The sequence below is a fragment of the Cyanistes caeruleus genome, chromosome 9 (assembly GCF_971803275.1).
Source record: "Cyanistes caeruleus chromosome 9, bCyaCae1.hap1.1, whole genome shotgun sequence".
In the NCBI taxonomy this organism is placed as follows: domain Eukaryota; kingdom Metazoa; phylum Chordata; class Aves; order Passeriformes; family Paridae; genus Cyanistes; species Cyanistes caeruleus.
The window spans coordinates 15,632,617-15,656,038 of record NC_141709.1 but is presented as its reverse complement, the minus strand read 5'-3'; the positions used below and the strand labels follow the sequence as shown (position 1 = coordinate 15,656,038).

At 38.7% G+C, this 23,422-nt stretch overlaps 1 protein-coding gene across 4 annotated transcripts in view; it reads right to left on the bottom strand.

Annotated features, from left to right (window-relative positions):
• Positions 1 to 22,478, bottom strand: part of CDC14A (cell division cycle 14A) — a 52,498-nt gene extending 30,020 nt beyond the window's left edge. For 2 of the 4 annotated variants that reach the window (XM_086841734.1, XM_086841736.1), the window contains exons 1-5: positions 21,976 to 22,468; positions 21,453 to 21,543; positions 11,100 to 11,175; positions 4,052 to 4,144; positions 1,700 to 1,779 (exon numbers count right to left, since the gene is read on the bottom strand). In XM_086841734.1, the coding sequence (XP_086697860.1) occupies positions 1,700 to 1,779; positions 4,052 to 4,144; positions 11,100 to 11,175; positions 21,453 to 21,543; positions 21,976 to 22,084 (449 nt within the window). In that variant the 5' untranslated portion in view covers positions 22,085 to 22,468. Of the gene's footprint in view, positions 1 to 1,699; positions 1,780 to 4,051; positions 4,145 to 11,099; positions 11,176 to 21,452; positions 21,544 to 21,975 lie in introns of all 4 variants that reach the window. The other 2 variants (XM_086841732.1, XM_086841735.1) reach the window with 2 other exon arrangements.
• Between the last annotated feature and the right edge of the window lie 944 nt (positions 22,479 to 23,422).

Genomic DNA, 23,422 nt, shown 5'->3' with positions numbered 1-23,422 from the left:
CTACAATCAATATCAGTATTATAAGGAATTAATTCCAAAGCAAGACTCTATAGTCTTTGATTGCAGCAAACAGGGTCCTGTAAGACTGTTCTGCAAGCACACTATTCCTCCCAAGTTTTCCTACAATTTTGGGATATGACAACTAAGTTTCTTCACTTTGTCAAAACCTTTTTTCTACCCACCTATATTTTCACCTTGGCAGGGGTGAGAAAAACAAAGACATTCAATTTACTACAATTTCAAACAGCAGATTACTTTAATTGGTCAACAAGACACAGCTATTCAGCTATGGGGTGTGATCAGAGGTATCCCAGGATCCTGAGGGAACTGGCTGTTGTTGTAAGGCCATTCTCCACCATATTTGAAAAGTCACAGCAAACAGGCCCAGTCCCCAGTGACTGGAAAAAGGGAAACATCGCTCCTATTTTTAGAAAGGGTAGAAAGGGAGAGCCAAATAACTTCAGGCTGGTGAGCACCACCTCTGTGCCTGGGAAGATCATGGAGCAGATCCTCATGGAAGTAATGCTAAGGTACATGCAAGACATTGTTTAATGTAGATCATGACCCCTGTATCTTACACAGAATTTGGAGATGTTAAAAAACACTCACATGCTTTAAGTAACTGGTACTTTTAATGCATTGTACCAAGTATCTTTTATTTTAATTAGCTGAAAAAAATTATGGATACCAGTAGCTCAGTAAACTTCTTGGGCTCTGGAGAGCTATCAATGACCAGGTCAGCGTACAAATTCTCTGCCAATAAAAGCTAATACTGATTTAATACCTTTTTTTAAAATGTAGCTGATGGTTTAAGATTTCATAGTCAAACTAGTCTTGACATAAAAAAATCTACCACCCCAACAGTTTATATTGCATCTGGCTTCTGTGCAAAGTATGAAAAGAGACAATCTGATCTTCCTTTGCTGAGTGGCTGAAGAATCAGAGGAATTTGATATAGACAAGGTAGGTCTACATTTACAAATGCATTGGCTGACAGTGAACACTACTTGCAAAATGCTGATTCCTCTAAAAGAGAGGATATTGACCTTCTTGAAGCTGACTTTTATTGCCAGCGTTTGCATAAGAATACCATGAGGTATTCTCATTCACAAAGCATAAGGGCATTTGATAGCCCACACGTGAAAAATATTTGGAAGTCTCTATTAGATAGGCATGATAGCTAAAATTCCTTAGATTCAAGCCTCAATGTGACCTTAAGAGAATAAAGACAGATTGATAGAAACTATGATTCAGTGAAAACATTCCGTGACCTTAGCATCAGTACCCGTTCTGTAAAATAGAGAGAATATAACAGCATAAAACCCCCTTCAATCCTGTAAGCCTCACTAGCTAGAGACTAGGTAATGTCAAATATTTTAATGACTTCCAAATAGTAGAACAAGATGCATTATGAAGAAAAAGTTTAAGTGCTAAATCACAAACTAAGAACTACTTTCACAACATGACAGTTTGGTACACTGAGTTTTAAGTAAGACTTATATCAATCTAAATGATTTATTATTCCCCACAAACAGCAACTAATTACACGAGGTGCAAAAAAATTTTTTTCTGGAGATCGGTCATTTTGATACAATACCTGTATCAGACATGAAACACCTTTTTGAGAGGCAATCTAAACCCCAAACTTTTAGCATATTTCAAAACAGAGAAGGTAGTCTCATTTCTTATGTTCACGTACCTAAATGGAAGATATGGTGGATTAGATCCAGATAAAAGCATCCTGTAAGCTTCTTCTGGTGTTTTCTTCAAGTATATAACCTAAAAAGGATGGGGGAAGAGGGTGGGGAAGAAAAAATATAATCAGCCCTGCACCTGGCAAAGTCTTTAACCAGATAGCAACTTTCACCAGCACACTAAACTCCTAAGAATGCATATGATATTCCTTCATGACATACATAGATCAGAAAAAGGCATGTCTATACAAAGAAAAGATTCAGATATCAACAGAAACACTCTGTTTGGTGTTAAAACTTAAAAAAACAAAAAAAACTTGAACTTAAAAAAAACCTGACTTAAAAAAAACAAAATTGGAAAAAAGTCACATACTGCTACAACTGAGAGACTGGAATGTTGCATGAATTACTGTAAAATAGCTTACACTTAAAGCCTAAATTTTTGCTTACAAAAGATCCTTAGAGGGTAGCTCAGAGAACTTTAGGAAAAAGGTGAGTTTCCATCTTATCAAGGAATTGTGAATCCGAACTAGGGGCAAATTTGTTCCACATTTTTTCCCAATACTGCAGGTTTTATTTGACAGAAGTTCTGGCCCTTCAAAGCTGTGTCTGTTCAAAGACATGCATACATGACACTTGGAACTAAACTCTGGTCATTGTCTGTTCACACGGCTCACAAAGGCTCATAATAAAGACACCATGAGGAAACAGAAAAAAGATATTGAGAACACAAAATGAAAGAAGAGAGGGAAAGAAAGACTGAACAAGGTCCTGAAAGAATCAAAAGTATCTCAGATGTCAGGAGGAAGGATAATGAAAACATTACAGTATGTCTTCAGCACCTAAAATGTAGTGAATTCCATTAAGAAAAAAATCAAGGAGACATTTTCTGACTCATCTGTATCAATGAAAAGTCAGCAACCAAAACTAAGCTTCATTTTTAATCTAATATGACAAATCTTCAGAGTGCTTTCATTCTACAACATACACAAATTAAAAAAAAAAAACACCCTAACAACCCAAAAAGCCCATTGTGAATAATTTGGATAAAACAAATTTATCCATTTGGATAAACTGGCTAACAGAACTGGCATCTAAAAAGCAATATAAAAGCTTAAAAACTTACTTTACAGATAGTAACTATTCTCTTAGATTTTTTAGATTTATGATTTTTTTTTTTTTTTTTTTTACAAGGGACAAGGTTTTCTTCCCTTTCCCCACTGTCATTGCTGTAACTCTAACCATGTGCACCACTACTCGTAAAACCTAGATTCAATAAATACTGAACATGAAATATTTTTTCTCTGACATCTCTCTACACAGGCACATGACATGTAGCAACACTGGCCCCATGTACTCGCTGTCAAGAAAACTCATATCATATTTCCTAAAAAGCTTACAGAACAAAAAGGGAATTAGTATTTTCCAAGTCCACCTTTACACTTAATCCCCACAATATTTCAAATGCAATTAGGATTCATGTTTTTCCCACCTGCAATTTACAATCAGAAGGGTACAGAACAGATCCCCTCTAGAGCTGCTTAGATTACCAACAAACAAACCCTTCATGTTTCAAGTAGGGCTGAGTTGTCCAATTTGAATTTTTAAATTTGGAAAAAACACTCCTGCAAGCAAATAACTGGGCATGCCAGTAGTTTGCTATTACCCAGTCATTATTATATATTAATAAAAACTACAAACTTAAGAACTTAACAGCTTTTTTCTCCCATCAGCATTACAGAAATCTAATAAAAGATATTACTACCAAAATACACACTTAGAGGAATCATAAGTACTATGTCCAGTCCATCTGCTACATAAAAGGGAAAGGAACAGGAACCTGAATAAATAAACCAAACCTCCTCAATTAAATTTCAAACACCACCAGAGCTGTGGCACACTGTCTATTATACTGGGTAGGCTATGAAAATTAAATGAGAAAATAAATCAATTCAATAATTACTATGCCTCTGGTTTAGTAACTTTAGGAAGGCTGTAGGAAAAATCTTTTCTCCTTCCCAGTCTGAATCTCACTGATGACATGAGAAGCAATTCATCCTAACATAGGATTAGAGGAAAGTGATTTGGATTTTCAACATTCAAGAAAATGGTATTCTATGGAAAAACATGCAGAGATCTGCCAAAGTCATTCCCTGTGCAGTAACATAAACTGAATTAAGGGATGATGACCAGATTTCCCTAAAACTCATACAACAATGTTTTCAAAGACAACTTAGAGACAAATGAAAAGACCATCTGCCCATCTCTCTAAAGCAGCACCCCTTGAGAAGCCATTTTACACAAAGGGGAAGTCCCTTAAGGAAGGTTAAAGTATCCATGTGATCAAAAATACTTACAGCATATGCACCTATTAAAAATGCTGCATTCGCTCGTTTCCGCTGGTCAAAACTGGTGTAGTACACAATCCTCTTTCTTGATAGACTAAAATACTGTTTAAAAAAAATAAACAAACAAAATAGCATATTTACTAAGAAAAGAATATGCTTTAAGAATACTGCAGCAAAATCACTTTTCCAAAACTGCAAAACAAGTCAGAGAAAATTCTTATCAAGTGGTTCTTAAAATTAAAGAAGAAAAAATGATTGATACTCTGAACAATCTTCTTATATCACAGATAAATAAGAGTGCAGGGAAATAGCCACTGTTTCTGGGCAAATTTCTTGGTTAGCTATACAAAACCATGCTATAAAGTAGAGTTGAACCATATCTTCAATATAAAAAATTGGATTTTTCCTCCCCAAGTTTAAATATTTGAAACACTAGCTTATGAACACTGATCAAAGACATTGAAATTTTCAAACTAAAATATCCTCCTGTACATTAAACCTCTTTAGCACATAACTCCGTGGAGTTAAGACAAAAGAAAAACTCAAGCAATCAACTTTACAGCCATTTTATAAGTTAAACACTTCCATCTACACTTCTTTAAAATGGGGTGACGGACATCTTTAGAAACCTTCAACAGCAAGAACTAAAAAGGAAAAGAAAAAAATGTAGAGGAGAAAAGCCTGAAGGAAAGGCTAGGCAAGGACAAAACTAATTACACTTGAAATTCTTCTTTCTTTATGAAGAAGCCTGTGTCAGAATCCTGTGGACAAACCTCCCACTGAAAACAAAATCAACAAGCACCAGAAAAGAACAATAATGACAAGCTGCAGCAAAACTAGTTAAAGCCAGAGAGAGACAATATTGCCACTTAAAAATGGTGTTGAAAAATTTACTGCATTAACAATTTTTAAAACTTCATTAATTGCCACATTTCCATTATACTCTGCTACACCATAGCATGTTTTTCCAGACAGATTTTTACAATATCCTTACACTTTTGAGGAAGTCATCAACAGATATATTAGATTCTGTTTCTAAATATTTGAAACGTTTTTCTATTTTTAAAAGTTTCATGTTCTATAAAATGTCCTAATACCAGTGCCATTGTTACCCAACTTCAGGTTTTTAACTCTTGACACTTGACATGGGGAGATAAGGTAACTGCTGCAGAACAGCATTTCGTTTGTAGTGCCAACTGTATTTCACTTGCAGAAATCTGTCAATGTCAAATCTCATCTCAAAACTTAATGCAAATTTTAGAACAGTTTTAACCACAGAATCAAATTTAAAAAAAAAAAAAAAAAATCAAACAGCCGATCAACTCGGGAGAAAACTGATGTAGGTACCACGGTGAGTTTCTTACTCCCACCTCCCAGAGAAGCAGCACCTTTAGTCGCAGTTCTAACTGTACCTTCCAGTCTGATCTTACAAGCCACAACTTCCAGAGGTGGAAGGAGTGAGAGTTAATGTGACTGAGTGTAAAACAGGACTGTAATTCCTGAAATAGCTGGTTGCTGTAGATTGGAAGAGGTTGTATCTTGAGGCCAACAGCAGCATCTCTCTCAGTGTATATGCAAACATACAAGGCACAAGTTGTTACTTAATTAGTGAAGCATTCAATTATTATTAAAACTTGACAAAATGAATCCCAGTACTTTAAGATTCCTCCCTTATTCCCCCTCCTCAATTTTTTAATTTTAGTGTTCTCTAACTGCAATTCCACCCATGATGTGTAGGTGGGATAAGATTACAGTAGTTATGCAACAGTGACAGAACTTCAATTATAACTTATTGACTACTACTTATTTTAAAGCAAAGTTCTTTGCAGCGGTTTACAGTTCACCTAAAACACTATTTTAAACTGCAAAGCTAGCTAGTGAGAAGGAAGTTCAATGTAGAAAGACCACGTTTCTTGAAGATTTTATTTCATAGAATGGATTTTTTTAATCATATGAATATATCAAGTCATTCCAATTTTAAGACATTTTTGTACCCAAAGTAGCCATAATCTGAGGCTTCCAGAATATTAAGATGAAAACAATTGATCAGTTTTATTGCATCATTTTCAAAATGTAAGGGTTTAATCCTTATTATATGAAATATTTAAATGTGTTTTAAATCCTGACTAAAGCTTTAACAAATTTAACAAAATTGAAAACTGATATTAACGCCTTATAGCATAGCAAGCAGTGGAACACAGCAGCACAGTTTAAGTCTTCAGAAGCCTATAAAACAAATAACTGTTTTTACTTGCACACTAGTTACAGAAAATTAAGTTTTACAGTACGTGTTTGCTGAAACATCAATGCAATGCATCTGTTAACATTAACATGCAATTTGTCAACTCAGTGCACTTTCATTATCAAAACTAAGCTATATGATCTATTTTTTAAAAAATACTGATTTTATGACCATATTTAGTAAGCTACTTCTACTCCTCTGGCCAGGTTCAACGATGAGCTTTCACAACAGTTCTGGGAGATTATACTGTTTTTACAGCTCCAGAGCTCCACCTGAACAGATCAGAGCTTTAGTTCCCTTAGGCACTGCAGAACTCCGAAAAATCAGGAATGTTTCAACAAAGAATTTTTCAATACAGTTTATTTAGGCAATAACTACAGTCGCAGATAACAGTTGCCAATAATATTTTTTTTCCACAACAAAACTAAGGTGCACACACTATGAAGTACTAAAAATATTCTTTAGCAGTGATAAAATTTTATCAGTTTCACACATCATTAAAAGATAAACTTTAACAGCATAACCTAACAGTGTCAGTCAAGGTATCTCCCAGAGGAACATAATGATAGACAATCTTGTGAATTAAAAGCAGAAATTACACAGAAAGTGTAGAAGTCTTTGCTTTAGGTAATAAAACAAATACATAAGATGTATGAGAGGGTCATAGAATATTTACTTTCACTGTAAGATTATATTTTTTCTTTTTTAAAAGCTCCCTATAGATCTCAAGAGAGACTTATTTGCAGAGAATCAATGACAGGATTCGAAAGTGCTGCGGTGGACAATTACCTGATTGATAGCAGCATAAAATCAACCTATTATTTGACAGTATTTTATATAACGGATATGGTTTAATATAGTTGCACTGCTCAAGCAAGAAATTACTTCAATGTGTTTAATGAGCCTAGATCTATGCAAATTTTACTTTATATATATACAAGTATGTATATATAGATAATAGGTACTTGTAAATAGAAGTGAATACAAGATAACTCAATACAAAACAATAAATTTAAACACGTGCATGCAACCCTGCCTCAAAATCTAGGATGTCCTAAACGAGATGCTTTGCAATTACTATAGTTCCATGTGTATGCCCAGCAGTTTATTTATATTAAAACAGACAAACAAAAACCCCAAATCCCTTTATGATTCAGCAGCAATACAGTTAGCATACAAAAAGTTAACCCCATAGTTTATAAGCCTGCCAGTAGATTTCCTCTCCTGCCTTTGATCTTCAAAATTTCTATAATTTCTATCAGCAACACACCCCAATTACTTCTGCTCCTAATTTACTGAGAACATGTAAGGCTATGCATAGATAAAACACAACAGTTTTTTAAAAGCAGATTTATGAGACCATGAAACCAGACTTACTTAAAAACAAGAAAAAAAAATTCTTCCAGAAATGAAGCCCAGTTGCTTAATCAAGTGTTTTCTTCCCTGAACAGAATTCAAATACCAAGCAGCAAGACAGCACAAACAAGCATTTTTTCCTTGCTGTTGACTTGGATAGCGAAAATCATTCTCACAGCAATCAACAATTGAAAAATTACAAACACAACAAGGTCAGAAAGGTTCTCCTATAAGGCACAGCCAAGACTTTGCCTCAAACTTTCTTGGTAAATGCGTATCTGAATAAATTCTTCACCTCTTCAGAAGAGAGGTATTCACTGTCTAAAAAAAATAAAATCAGTCAGCATAAAGTTACAACAGTTTACTTTAATGCTGATCTGCCATTAGCACATTTCAAGCCAGTATCCTTCCTCACCCGTCCCCCATGAAAGGGGAAGGAAAGCAGAACACTGCCTCATGTTGAACTTCTCTCCCAAAACAGAAAAAGATATAGCCGAAAGATTTGAAAGAGTTGCTTGTAGGGTTTTCTAGTTTTAATGAGATCTTATACTTTCACTTCTACTGTTCCTATCAATAGCAGTTTTAGAATCAAAGGAGTCTTAAGTCTTTGAGACACCATATCCATACCAAAACCCTCACGTTTGTGAATAATTTATTTTTGTGCCATACTTCAAGACTCTTTTCTTAAGAAAATACACTAAGTGCTTACCCAATGAAGCACACCAAATCATCTGGGCTTAAGCGCTATGATTGTTTCAGGACCCCAAAAGTGTTGCAGTATGGCAACAGCAACCATCCCATGATAATCTGCAGTCTTTTTACTTCCTATGATTAAATAATTCCTGCAACTGGTCACAGGGCATCCTTAAGGCAAGGGTGTGCAAGCAGAAGTTTCCCAACAGAGCTCTCTTTCTGTCCATAGTCTGGTCTGCATTTCCCATCTCTGCAACGCTCATCCCAGGCCGCTTACACATCACCTGCTGCCTCATGAGAATGACTATACTTCTGCTGCTGCAGGGCAGGTAAGTCACAGGTCACCAACTTGTGAACGCCCTAGTTCAGGCCCCAGAACTCCTCTTGGGGACCAGTGTGAAGGATGGACATGATGACTAATTCTCATCAATTGGGGAAGCTGAGCAGCAATCACTATAGCTAGGCCTAAAGTTCCCAGCAGATGCACTCCTCTGAGGCATGTAAATACACATGCAGAGGCAGGCTCCAGCCCTGGGTCTCCATCTTACAAGCCTACTTACCCACTGCAGATGGCATCTAAATTGACACAGAGTGTGGCACAGATTTTAACTACTAGAAGAGCAAAGCTTACATCAGCCTACCCCAGGGGTAGTGCAAATCAGCCAGCCTGGAGTCCATTCATATGTAAGCTCCTATACCACTTTGGCAGTACTCCAAGCTTTAGCTGCTTGATTCCAGGTATTACTTTCCAGTGGTTGTGCTATCAGGTTACCCTTTTCTCTCAGGCACTAGGAGTTTTATTTAACCTATTTGGAATTAGCCTCTGGCAAGCTCAAAGTAACAAACTGCACTTCCTCCCAGCGGAGACCTCTCTGTTCTGGTCCTAGCCAGCTGTACCCTTCACCCAGCAGTGCAAGTACATTCACTCTTCTCAAAGAATAGAGAAGCTACATTAAAATTGACATTACAGTTTGCTAAACCAACTCCACAAATATCAGGGTTAATAGTTCAGTTCCAATTTAGTTCCCTTGCTTTTTTAATCCTTGCAACATCCAATCTTCACGACCATGCTTACAACACACTTCTGATGATCAGGTTGCCTCATTCAATGAGCAAGATAATGGTCTTAGTAAAAGACTAAATACTGCAGACACATTCCTGTTTAATACCGAACCATGAAAAAAAAACCCTGAGATATTCATTAGTTGCACACTTATTTTCTAGGTGAAACTCTCGTTACCTAAGTTCAAGACATAATAAAGACAGTAATATATGAGACTGTATTAAGGTCCCAAACTGATCACAGTCACAATCTGAATCTGGAAAAGACAGAACTGATCTCTCTAGTTCCCATGGGCATAGTGAAGTTAGAAAAATAGATTTATTACTGGTTCTTCTCTGGAGTAACTGCTTTACAGAGCAAGCATTCTCCAGTTTTAATAAATATATAATATAATATATTAAATTATAATAAACATAAGATCACAAACAGCAGAATTAAGGTGGAAGAAAAATAGATTCATACTGAGTAAGAGTCATTGGTCAGGTGTTTGAATGGAACAGTGGCACTGCAAAATAGGGCGACAATGAATTTATAAGGTGCCTGGTGTTAACAAACAGCAAATTCATTTTCCCAATGTGAGCACAGCCATTCAAAATTACAAATAATAGATTTTAACTTTTTATAAATATCTTTATTTAAGTAAGAAGCAATGTAAATTTTCACTAGAAGCACTTCTTTTCCCCCAAGAAATTTACAGCAACTCCACAAGTGCCTCAATTTGCAGAACTTCCACTTAAGAATTCACAGAATTCAGCATACCCCTAAAAGCAGCAGGTAGCATGAATCAACTTAAGAAGCATTATTTCTAGGGGCACAAACTTTAGTTTGTGCCCCTAGAAATAATGCTCCTTTTTTCAATAAAGTGACCCTCTTAACAATGGCCAAAGCAATTACATCTGTTGTCCCATATTCCCCTTCTGTCAGTAACAGGTCTTACATGATAAAGATTTTAAATCTGTTATACTTAGTGAAGGGTCTCCTCACTATTTGCCCCCAAGTTACATTAATCAGCATTTTGGAATTAAAAGATCTTTTAATGCCAAACAACAGTTGACAATTTTTCTATACATCCTGCAGATCACTTCTTCACAGATATCTGGAAAAGGTGAAGCCTGCAGCTGTACATTATATTCAGAGGGTCTGGCTGCAATGGAACTGGGATTTAGGCACAGCAGCCAGCGTGATGCTGTGATTTAGATTTGTCATCAAAACCGTGTTGATAACACATCCATGTTTTATCTACTGTCAAGCAGAGCTCTTATAGTCCCAAGGCCTTCTATTTCTCTCTCTGCCCCCTTCCTCTTTTCTGAGACTTACTTTAAACAGTGGGATTTCAGGACCCATGTTTTGTTCCTTGAGTACCTGTTTTTTCAGTTATTCAGACCAGCATACACACTTCATTAGCTGCAAACCTATGACACAACCAGCAGCTGTTAGTTGTTACTATTGTCTTGAAAATGTTAAGGTTATTCAAAAAGATGAACACAGCCTTCAGTTACCTGCCTCACCTCCTAAGCAGAAATGAGAGCATATTATTTTCTTCCACTCTTCAGAAGGAAAATATCTCAGAACAAAGAATATCCTTAAAGCTTAGCAATAACCATCTAGCTAGTGAGCACCTAACAACCACTTTCAAACTGGCTAATTTTATTTCAGTTTGAAAATACAAAAATATAGAAACTTTGTTTTTAAACGAAGCTTACCTTTAATTTCTTATTTAGTTTACAGCAGTATCTGTATAACATTGCCAAATTTAAAGGTCCAAAATCTCCATAGAAACTGAAAAAACAGAAAAAAAGCAGTATTATTTATAAAAAAGACCTAAACAAATGTCAATATGCATGTTGTTGATAACTAAAGCTGGAAATAAATGATACTAAGTAGCCAGTACATACAGAACAACACATACAACAACAGATAAGTCCTTTATTGATAAATTTAAAAGTACAATAGTAACAATTCATTTAAAGTTAATTGTAGCTTTAGTTTAAGATAGTCCAGTAAGTACTTTTCCCATTACATACACACACTAACTACAGAATTTTTTTCTTCATGACATGTTATCCAGTTAGGTTTTGGCCAAAACCACACAGTGAAGAACCTGAAGACACGATATACATTTAAACCATGCTGATGTCATCATAAAGATTCTACAACTGCTTAAGATGAACTACTATCAAGAATAAGCCAAATAGAATTTCTTATGGGTGATAAAATTTATTTCATAACATCTAGTCTTGATCTCTGACTAAAGTTTAAGTTAATTTCTTTATATCCATTCCTTCAATATTCCAGGGATTAGATATTACATGCACACTTTACATCTAATTATGTTTCAGTTTGTCCCCTAAACCCTGTTGCCTCTAGGCTGTTCTTCCAATTTATTATTTATTTCATGTTCTAAATATCAACTTCTCCTTGTTCTTGTTTCTCTCTTCCACATTTTTTAAACTGTTTTACCTTTGAACAACAACCTCTGGCCTTAGGAGCTAGTAGCAGTAATCTGTACAGGAAAATTATTGCACAACAGGAGTTCCTTGCAGTGATTCAAAGTTCTCTTCCTAACACACCCACTATATAGGCACCTTTACAAATAACAGCAGTCTTTATGCAAGCAACTTACAGCAACATCTTCTAGAGCTCCCTCTCCAACAATTGTGCAAAACTGGTCAAACTTTAAGCTGCAAACTTCCTTCAGTAATTCTCCTGTTGTGTATAAAAATCTTAATCTCGATGGTCTATGCAGATTTGCTGAAGCACACGCTATGAATTACAGTGAGAATGGACTACTAATTAAACTGTGTTAATCTGATCTGCCTTAAGCCTTTTTGATAAAAGTGACAGGAAGCTTCCTGCCTCCTGATAAACAAAACAAGCAATCAGCATCTGAATACAGTCTATTTGGGGAATCACAAAGGAAAAAGGTGTTCTGGACTTAGTCTTTGAAAGAGTAAAAACGAAAAGAAAGAAATTACATAATAGCTTGATAGGTACTGCCATCTATTCTTTTCCCCATGGCAAAAGTTTATTTTTCAGGAAAACAAATTAGATTCCTGTTGAACATAAAAAGAAAACTTCCACTTTTGAGGGCAATAAAGCACTGGGAAGCAATTGCAGAGAGGTGGTAATATCAAAACCGAATTGTATAAGGATCTGAACAACCTGCTCTTGTCAACATTGCTTTGAGCCCATGGGCTGCATTACATATCTGCAAATGTGCCTTCTGCTTCACCCATTCTGCGCAGACACAAAAATAATTAGGAGTTCTTCATCTTTTTAGTGCTTATAACATCATTTATATCCTCCTCCCCACATTCTCTCAAACAAGAAAACCAAGACCAGTGCAAAAAGAGACAATCATTAGTTTGATCACTAAGACAAGTGCCCTTCCTGCCACACCAAGGCTATTTCAGTATCATCTACTTCACAATATCAAGGAACAACACAAGCGTTGGTTAAGATTCAGTTCAGCACAAAACATTTATGATGTAATTACAGAAGCTAATTAGCTGGGAAAAAGACCAAACTGTCCAACTACTAGAACTTAATTTGCATGTTGGACAGAAGTTAACCTAACCAAGAAGAAAGTGCAGCCCCAGGAAAGCAGGGTTTAACTTCAGAATTCATCATCTTCTCTTGGATAAGTCTGCCAGATACAGTCAATAGTTATCTTTTAAAAAACCCCCCCCCATACAGTTTTTCATAGAGATTAAATAAAAACATTCTAAGTACAAGTACGAGTTAAGACAAACAAGAAGTTAAAACTGGAGCTCTAACAACACTGGAGTGAATGTAGCTACTAAGAAAGTCATATAGAAAGTTTCCTAACATCTCCTCTCATACAGCTGCACTAACACATGACTCAATACCCCCCACACTATCCCACTCCAACTTTAGAGCATTCTTTCACTTAAATGTAAGGTAGGAGAGTAAAACTTATGTAAATAAGTAATACTTTTTAAAGTATTTTTCCAAAATAATTTTAATACCATAAGTTTTACTTTTTAAAGTATTGTGGAAAAACATGGAATGGGATAGTTACTATAATACAGAATACTTTTTTAAAAAACATTGCAAGCAAAGTATCTGAAAGATATAACTGAATACACAGTTCATCTAAAGAACTTAGGAAGTACAGCCATGCTTTTTGATAAGATTTATTACAATTCATTTGCTAGAAGTACATCAATATAAAGTCATATATCCCCACTTCTACTTTTCCACATGATTCAATTTGAACAGTAGTGTAGGAAAAGTACATGAAAATCAATTTACAAATTTATCCACAAGACAAATTACCATTTTGGTGGGTATAAGGATAAAATACATTTGAGTCCATCCAGGAAGCAATTGTCTTCCTACAAAATGACGCCATCCAGCTTCTCTCAGCCCCCAAGTTAAAGATGTCACAATCTTTGACTATTTCTCCTTCACTGACTACCATTAAAAATCCTATGCCTCTCTTAACACAGTGGAGTAAGGGGTAGAAGTATCTGTATTTAAGACTTGGATACTACCCCTATTTGTCTATGCTGCAGAAACAAGGTATTTGTCAGAATCCAAACACAATCTAAGGAAAGGCACTTTCAGTCCCTTCTGCATCAGCATTACTACCCATCCACAAAAACACTGTCAATTCCCAAGTTATTTCCCTACTACCACAGAGGCTGTATAAATCAGCCTTTGCTGATAAAACATTGTGGTTGAAATGCAAGGCACAAAGTTAAAATCATGTACGTAACATAACCTTTCTCTATTTTATACCTCTAAACTGGAGTAAGTTAATTATCCTTTCTTTGATGGGGCTAAGTGAAACAAGTGCTTTACAAATCCTCAAATCAAAAGAGTCCTTTGAAAGATAATACAAGGCTCTGTACTGAAGTCAATGAACTCTGATCTACAAAAATCTTTCTTCAATTTACATCCCTAGACCTAATACAGTTTTTGACATGTTTAAGCAGAAGGATTTAATTCTATGCATCCTCATTACTTTTTCTACAAAAGGCCATTTTTATACTTGAATTAGTGACACTTGATCCTGATTCACCCAGAGGATTTTCATCTCAAGACCAGAATTTTAAGTAAATGTAATTGGAACATGGGAAATGGGCAGGGTATAGGGAATGGGGATGAAATGACACACCAAGTTGCCAGCTGAATAAAGAATTTTATTTGGCAAAAACTGAAGATCAGCATAAGAAAAGTCAAATAGTCCCTGATAACAATTCATCCAGTATTATTTTACTTCCATCTCTTTTACATCTAGATGTTTGAACAAAACATTTAAATACAGTAAGAGAAACGGGAATGTCTCTGAAACTTAAACCAGTTAAGAGAAACAACACTTACAAAGAGAGAGTAATTTACAACAGAGGTGGAAACCAGAGGAACAGAAGGCAGGTATAGTATTAATTAATATTTAATTATATTTTGTTTTAATCAAGTACCTAGATGACTCCTTAAATTATTTTCCCCCACATCTCATGGAGACTTGCTATCCTTATGCTTCTCAAACCAAGTAGCAAAACCCCAGAATATACTAGCTGAGCATTTAAATACTCTACTTCAACAATAATATCATGATGCCACCTGGAAGCAGTAGCATAAGTTTCTAGTATCTGTTTTCTCCTTAGAATAGACTCCTAGAACCATTTCTTCCTACCTGTAATTTGTTGCAGTATAATATCTGGGGCATTTGCTGTACTGTATCATAGGAATCATCATCCCCCAAGAAAGGCCAGCCCATTACTCTACTCTGTCATGCAAACAGTTACTGTAAATTCTTCCAGGGAATTTAATGGTGAAGTAAATGCAGCCCACACCTCTTTATTAAGTTGTTCCTAAATGCAGTTCCATGGCATGCCACATGAAGGTGCCACGAGTCAGTTCAAGCCTAAACCAGCACTTCTGAATGCAAACACCACTTCTCGCTAAAGATTTGAGTATCTGCCCCTTGTGCTGGAGAAAAATGATAAACTGATTTCCCATCCTGAATGATTAGATGGTTCCATGCAATGAAGGAATATCATAGCCTAGCAGACTTTTAACTGAATTGATAACCTCCACAGAATCACAGAGTATGCTGAGGTCCCTTTCTGTGGTGTTGGCCTCCAGGCTCTCGTTCCCCAGTCTGTCTGTACATCCTGGGTTGCCCCATTCCAGATGCAGCATCTGGCATTTGCCCTTGTTGAACTTCATACAGATGGTGATTGTCCACCTCCCTAATTTGCAAAGGTGCATATTAACATCAGTCAGTCTATCAGGCCAAGAGACCATGTTGCAAAGATAAATTGTATTACTTGTACTTTACTCCAGATGCCTGACACTTTTTCCCTATAGAGCAGTAGTTTTATACTGCCATTCACTTCCCATCAGGGCATGATGTTTCTTGTGTGCCACATTATTCAGTCATTGGTTTAGTAACTTGAAAACAGAGACACCATTTAATAACTGCAACAATTTTCTGGAGTACCTATCCCAGAACTGGAGCAAGAGTACTCATTAAAGTATGAACTTTGCCTTCTTAAAAACTTTTAATCATATAAAGCCACTTTTCTGCCAAAACAGGAGCCCCTCAATCTTGCAATTACTTAAGTCAAAAGATCAAATCCAAGAACCTGATGAAGTAAAAAAAAATACTGCATCCTAACTGCAAAACTTGACTAGTTTTTCAGCATTTTACAAATGTCCAGCTTCCTATTAAAATTAAGCAATGAGACTGTTTCTCTTACTGCAATTCATTCTTCTCTTGCTCCTCCCTCCCTCTTTCCTACACAGGAACATTCAGGTTACTAACGCCTAAGAAGGGCCATGCTGCATTGATCTTGAGCCTGGTCATTAAGCACTACAAGGCCCAGGTGCCGCACAAGTGGCCAACTGACTCTTCAGCTACTTGCTTCAAATAATAAGCTGAACACTTCTCACATGCAACAAAGTCTCTGGATGAGAGAGGATCAGTCTGTACATTCATTACAACCAAACTGCTGGTTGGGAAATTTTATCTATTCAGGCTTTTTTCTTCAGCTCCTGTTTCCTGAACTGTGTTTCTCCTCCCCACTTCTCAAGCAAATGAAAAAAGGCAAGCACTGTTTTCATCCTCTAGTCCACTGATTCCAGTAACATGTGAATTGTTAGGAGCTTTCTTAACTGGGCCTACACAAAATTCCTAACACTTAACACTACTTAGAGACCGTGTGCTTCTGAAAAGGGGAAGGATGATACAGCAAATAGACCCCTGGAAACATCTGAAGGTAGGAATAATGCAGAGGCCTTGGATTATGCAGAAACCACCAGGTATTAAGTACATTTCCTCTTGGAAGTTCCAAATCCTCCTTAAGATCCTGATTCTTCAAAATCCAACAATTCACAGATTCAAATCATAGATAATTAAAATAGTTATTCCAGATACATGATTTTTTAATCCAGTGCTCCTTGATAACAAAAACAAATTAAAAATGAAGGGGTTCTATCATAAAAAGTTGCCCTATAACCTTCAGGTCATATCAGAAGTGTAGTCCCTTTGGGAAAAAAGTCACCTTGACAGAGGCCAAGATGCACATAAGGGGTTTCCTAGACAAGCTACATTCCCATCCAACATAAAACTGGAGCTTAGAAAGCTGCTGTTTTATCCTGGTACTCTTTTACTATAAACAAAAGAAAAATCTCCTCAGTATACTACTAGCAAACACTTTTATCTTTTACTTACAAAAAAGTAAAGACAAAAATGGTAAAGCAATGTATAAAATTAAATTGAGAAATTTCCTTGTTTTAATTTTGGACTTAAATCTTGCTAAGTTATCTTGGTCATCCAGTAGTCAAGGTTGAGTCTTCAAAATTACTGATGTGAACAAGGAAATCCTTGCTTTCTGTGTGAAGTGACAGCTTTGTTTTAACAAGGCTAAGTTTACTTTTTCCTTTCAAATTATTTAAGCCAGAGAAATATTGAAAAGTTCAGGTTTCCTATGCAAGTACTGCTATTGGAGAGCCACAGAAAAGCAGCATTTAACCAAAGCAAAACCAGACAGGCTAACCCTTACTCTTCTCACAGGAAAGACAGACTGCTTCTTTGCATATACACACGCAGCAGAAGAAACAGTACTCATTTAATATTGCTGTAACTAAGCACTTGAGTCTTGCTCTACTCCTACATAACTGAAATAGCTCTCAAGAAGACTGCTGTGAAATGGGCAAGTAACATACCATAGCTTGAAAGAATGTTTCAGTGTAAAGGATAATTTACAAAGACTATCATATTTACTACTTCTATAGCTGCTTACACCACGTCAAAGATTAATTTGCAAAACTTGTTTATATAAGAGATCCAAAGTCAGAACAAATGACTGAATAAAACCATTAAGATTTATGAAAGCTGTCATTATAATTCATCAGTAAGAGATTCCTGTTTCACATATTCATATTTCGACTTTGAGAAAACTACTCAGAAATAAAAAGGACATTAAAGTTGCTTTGATAAAACTATGTGAAAGCCAAATTAACCAGTCAAGTGTAGTATTCTCAACCCAGATCTGCTTACTGGAAGGTGAAACGTGAAAGACGCTATTCTTAGAGAATAAAAAGCTTCTTACAGGTGCCTAACTCATTAACCGAGGTCTTGCCAAGGCAAGGTTTGTCTATTTGCCAAATGACAGTCTTCATCAAGATGGATTGTTTCTCATTATTTCCATTTTCTGAAGCAACAGTTACCTGCACTACACTATCCTGAACGACTGTGTTTCCTTATAAGAAGTAGTGCAGACTTTCTCAGGAAGAACCTCAAAGAGTCTCAGAAAGACTCAGAAAATCTCACAGAAACAGAACCATCAAAGAAGAGATTTCAGAATTGCATCATTCCATTCAGGTTTCTTGTTCTCTTTACTGAGGAATCTGTGTATCATTTCTCTGGCATAATGGGTTCAATTGCAGCACATTTAACTAAAATAGTGACAAGTCCTAGTAGCAAGTTCCTAGTCAGCTAGCATTTACTCAGCTTAAATGGTTTTAAGAACATCTTTATTATCTTTTTAGTGTGAATGTTTAAGTTAGACAGTATTATGAAGTCATTAGAACAGTTGAAAACTTCAAGTGAGAACTGAAGGCTAAAGTGCTCAAGATTACATAACCACACTTTGTGTATAATTCAGTGACAAATCATGTGACAAGCTACAGGAGCAAGTCAACCCCAAACTTCCCAAACCATCAGATCTAGCACTACAGCTCTTTTGTTTAATAAATGGGGTACAGTACTAACATAAAAATTGCTTTCTTATGTCTCTTCAAGAGTGCAGGGGGAGGGGAGGGGGGGAAGGGAAGCACGGCAGTGAGTTTTTAAGTACTATGTGATCCAGTAATAGGCTCTCTGTAATCAGGAACTCCAAACCTACATATTCATGAGGTTTTCAGATCAGATACTGCTTCAGTGAAGCAAACTGACACCTCTAAATTCAGCCAAATAAGATTCTGTAACAAAGAAAGCAATTTAAACAGAAAAAGAGCTGAAATAAAAGCAGTTTACATCCAAGCACAATGAAGTAGCTTTGTCTAGTCACTACAATGATGCATCTAAGCAAAGTTAAATCAATAAACAACTGTGTTAATGTAATTACTTACATACCTCACAGGTGCTGAGGATTTCATGCCTGAGTAGACATCTCCTATCCCTCTCCTTGGAACACTGAACAAGTAATGTGATTAAAAAGGAAAAGTAGCTGTGGAATTCTGACCACAAGAACCACCCAGGCAGGCCATTTCCATGAAGACTCTGCAAACCACTATTCTGAGATACAGCATTTCAAAAATCACTTCCAAATATTTATTTAGCTATCATACAACAAATACTTCTAATCACTTTCCCAGAAAGAAGACTTTCTGCATTTCTGAGGAAGTGAGGAGACCATCTGATCTAAAATTGTACTAAAGTTGCACTCTACTACTACTTACAGACAAGCACTGTCATGCCCCCCATTTTGTGTGCAGCCTGGGAAACATGATGTACTGATGTCAAAGTTGTTGGTGAGCTTAAGGGAAGCTACAGTAAAATTAGCACTTCCCCAAGAACTGAGTCCTGCATTCTATTCCTCAATTTACCTCTAGCCTTCCAAATCCAGAAAGATATTAAAAATACACCTAACACGGTAACACTACTGACTTTTTTATTTCCCTGAGACCATATAAACTTTCTTAGATATGAGAGAGAAAAAAAAAAAAAAAATAAGATCAGGCATGGGTTTATTACCAAATATTGCATACACTGATAGGGATGAGTGCTGCAATACAAATACCAGGGGAAAGTTTAGCAATGATATGTATAAGGTCATTACACAATTCCTCGGTACCACCTGGTAACTGTCACTTATTTTCATATCACATTTTAGCGTTTTATGAGCACAAAAGAGAGAGTATCTTTATGGTATCAGATACAGGACAACTTTAAAATGGGCCAAACTGATTAGGAACCATCAATTCAGAACATGCATCAGGAGTTACACATTCAAAGTCTTTAAATACCTAAACATAAAAGAAACTTTGCTTCCTTCCATTACCTGGTAACTATATCTGGTATCAGGTTACACCCTCATCTGTAGTTAACATTGGGCTAAGGAATATAACTACAGAATTTCCTGAAGTGTTAAAGAAAATTACTTCCCCCCACCCCCCTCAAATTTCTCAGTACTTTTTTTTTTTTTAAATGCCATTGTCCTCACACAAATGTCTCAGTTACAGGCCTTGGTTTGTACAGCCATCTCTAAATAACAGTACAGAAATGCTCCCCTTTCCTACCCACAAGATCAAATGCTACAAAAGATTCCTTCACACTTCCTAAAAGCAAATTAAGAATTAAAATGTAATGATGCAGTTTGGAAGATACACAAGCTTCCTTTCTTAAAGGAAGTGGAACACTTTCATGGCACACAAATTGCTCAGGACCACCCCCAGCTGAGTTCTGCTTTCAGTATTAGGTCAACCCTCCCTTAAGATACTTCAAAGGTTCCTTCCAATCAAAATTCTTCAATGATCATTAAAGAACTTACTCCCAACCCAAGCAATCCATTGCAAAAGTCAACTTTCAGAACGAACCATTGGGAGCTCCAGTAGAAGACATACAGGTTAAGATAAGAAAATGTGTAGAAAAGATACCCTGAAACTACAAGCTGTGCATAGCAAGTGAGCTAAAAACCAAGGAATACTGGTTTACATCTTCACAGAAGCAGTAGTAGTCACTGGAGAAAGGGAAAAAGAATGGTAGATACCTGCAACTGCTTGAAACCATTTGGAAAACAAGTTATACTTGAAATAGGAACATGCTTTTTGTTTCACTTTTGCAGCAGCAAAGCTTTGTCAAACAGATAGGTATGTATCATCACACTGGAAACAGTTGCTTGGGATGCAGTCCAGAGCACCAACTTCTTAGCCACAGCACAGAGTAAATACTTTCTTTGTTTGATGTTTTTAATGTCCTTAAATAGTATTTACAACTATAATCAGTTTTACTTTTACATTCCATGTGAAGTATCTAACAAGCATGAACCTTTTATTTCACAGAAGATATTTTTCCTGCTGTTCTAAAATATCAAAAGCCATCAAGAAGTGCTATATCAAAACTCTCTAATAAAACCAGAGTTATAAATAAGTTGCAGATGCTCTTCAAGAGCACATTTAAACATCACATTCTTATGGTTCTGTAAACTTCATACTCTATATACAGGAAAATACAAACTACTGCTTATCTATTCATATCCAGTAAGTTTTCTATTTAAGACACCACCCGATAAAGTGTGATTAGTCCTAACAGACCTCCATCTTTCAAACAAATCTTACAAGGCTCAGATATCCTTCTTCGAGCTCAACTACAATTTAAGCCATTTAACTGGCCTTGCAGTTGTTTTTCAGTCACCTTGTTTAACTAGTTTCAGCTAATAAAGAAACACATTCGGACTAACTAACTAACTTCATGCTCATATTCTATACAAGTAACTCAATGGGCCAAAAATATTCTATAGTAAAGTGTGTTGGGAAGACTCTCAGGTGTTCACTTTGAACATGCAAATTACAACACTTACTTTTCATAGACCAGTTCCTCATCGGTACAGAAGTAATGGGTATTTACGGTACTTTTCGGTTTAGCTCGTAGAGTAGCGAAGTACAACCGATCTGAAAGACAGATTAGAGACACAGCGTCGGACAGCGAAGTCAGCCGGCCGCCGCCTCGGGGCACGCCTGTCACCGCGGGGCGGAAGAGGCTCCGCCGCTCCTTTTTCTGCTGCGTGAGCGGCGGCGGGAGCGCCCGGACCGCTCCGCCCGCGGGCCCTGCCCCTGCCGGGCCCCCCGCACTGCCGGGCGTCCCTCGGCAGCGGCTCCGACCCAGCACAGCAACAGGTGCCGGTGCCGCGCCTCGCCCAGAGAGCGGGGAAAGCAGCGCCGGAGTGCCGAGGCAGCCGGGGCGGGCAGCCCGCGAAACCCGCCGGGCAGAGGGGCCGGGGCCGAGCCGGGGAAGGGCGGGAGAGAAGCCAGCGGGATTCCTCTCTAGGGGAGGCTCCAGGACCCCGCGGGCAGGGGATGGGGCGGCTCCCGCCCCGCTCTCACCTTTCACGAACTCTGAGGCTCCCCCCAGCACTTCGGAGGCGGCGGCCGCCGCCGGCTCCATCTTAAAGAGGGCGCGGAGCAGCGAGGTGCGGGGCGGCTCCGAGCTCATGGCGCTCCGGGGCAGCGCCGGCGGGACCGGGGCGCGCTCGCAGGGACGCGACCCGCTGCCCGGAGGGGCCGCCCGCCAGGGCCCACGGTGCTGCGAGCGTGGCGGCCGCAGCCCGCATAGGAGCGGAGCTGAGAACGAGCCCCGGGACTCGGCGGGCAAGCGCCCGCAGGGACTCCAGCTCCACCCCGCCCCCAGCCAGGAGACGCCCCCGGATAAAGCGGCAGCGGGCGGTTACCAGGCGACCGGAGGCGCTCTAGCAACCGCGTTACGGAGCCTTTGTGTCGCCCGGCCCAGGGCTGACGCTGCGAGTGACCGGTCCCCCGCGCTCCCCCCGCTCTCCGGCCCCGCAGCGCCCCTGCTCCGGCAGGCAGCGGCCCTGAGCCCGGAACCGCCCCGCCCTCCGCCCCGCCTTCCAGGCCAGCGCCGCCGCGCCCCGCTGCGCTGGGGCTGCTTTTCCCCGCCCGGGGGTGGCCCGTGGCAGGGCGCCCCACGGGCTCCAGGCGGGTGTCGCGTACCCGGAGCGGGGCTGAGCCGGAGCGCTGCCTTAGCACGCGGGCGAGCTCCGCACGTGGACGGTCGGAGCGGCGGGGCCGCCTCAGGCACGGGGGAACCGGCGGAGCGCCCATTGCGCTACCTGGGACAGACACCTTTTGTCGTGACAGACAAGCCGGTTGACCAATCAGAGGCCGCCCTGCTACGCCTGCAGCCAATGAGCTGGCGGCAGCGCGGTGAGCGCCCCGCCCCAGGCCCCCCGGCGGCCGCCGCTTCCCGCCCGGGCGGTGCCGGCCGCCCTCGGGCGCGGGGCTGGCGGGGCCGGGAACCGCTTTGCGACCAGCGAGGGACGGCGCGCACGGCTGAGGCGCGGGGCTCTCCTCACCCGCTGGTTCCAGCGCCGGGCGCATTCTTCCGCCTCTCCCCTTTAGAAAGAATTGGTAAGAGCCAAAGAGGGCAGACGGGCCGTCTCAGTTTTACAACTAAAGCAAAGATTGCAAAGGAGAGGCTCCTTGAGGAGAGAAAAAAAGGGGATAAAAAAAGTTACGCTTCCCCCAAATAAACAAAAAATCCACTCTTGAAATACCTTTAAATGATGTTGTAATACAAAGCCATATGCAGCCCTGAGGTTCACATTAGTATCACCAGCTTTCCCTAACACTATAAATAACCTACTGTAAGCACCAGTTCATATCATTAATCCTGGTGTGTCTGCTAGTGAGGCTAAACATGAGCGTGAAACACTTCTGACTCTCCAGTTTTTAATCTGGTGTCATAAGCACTGGATAATCTTTAAAGCTTTACAAATAAGGTGAAGGACTACAGAAGACAGTGCAGCTGTTTTTG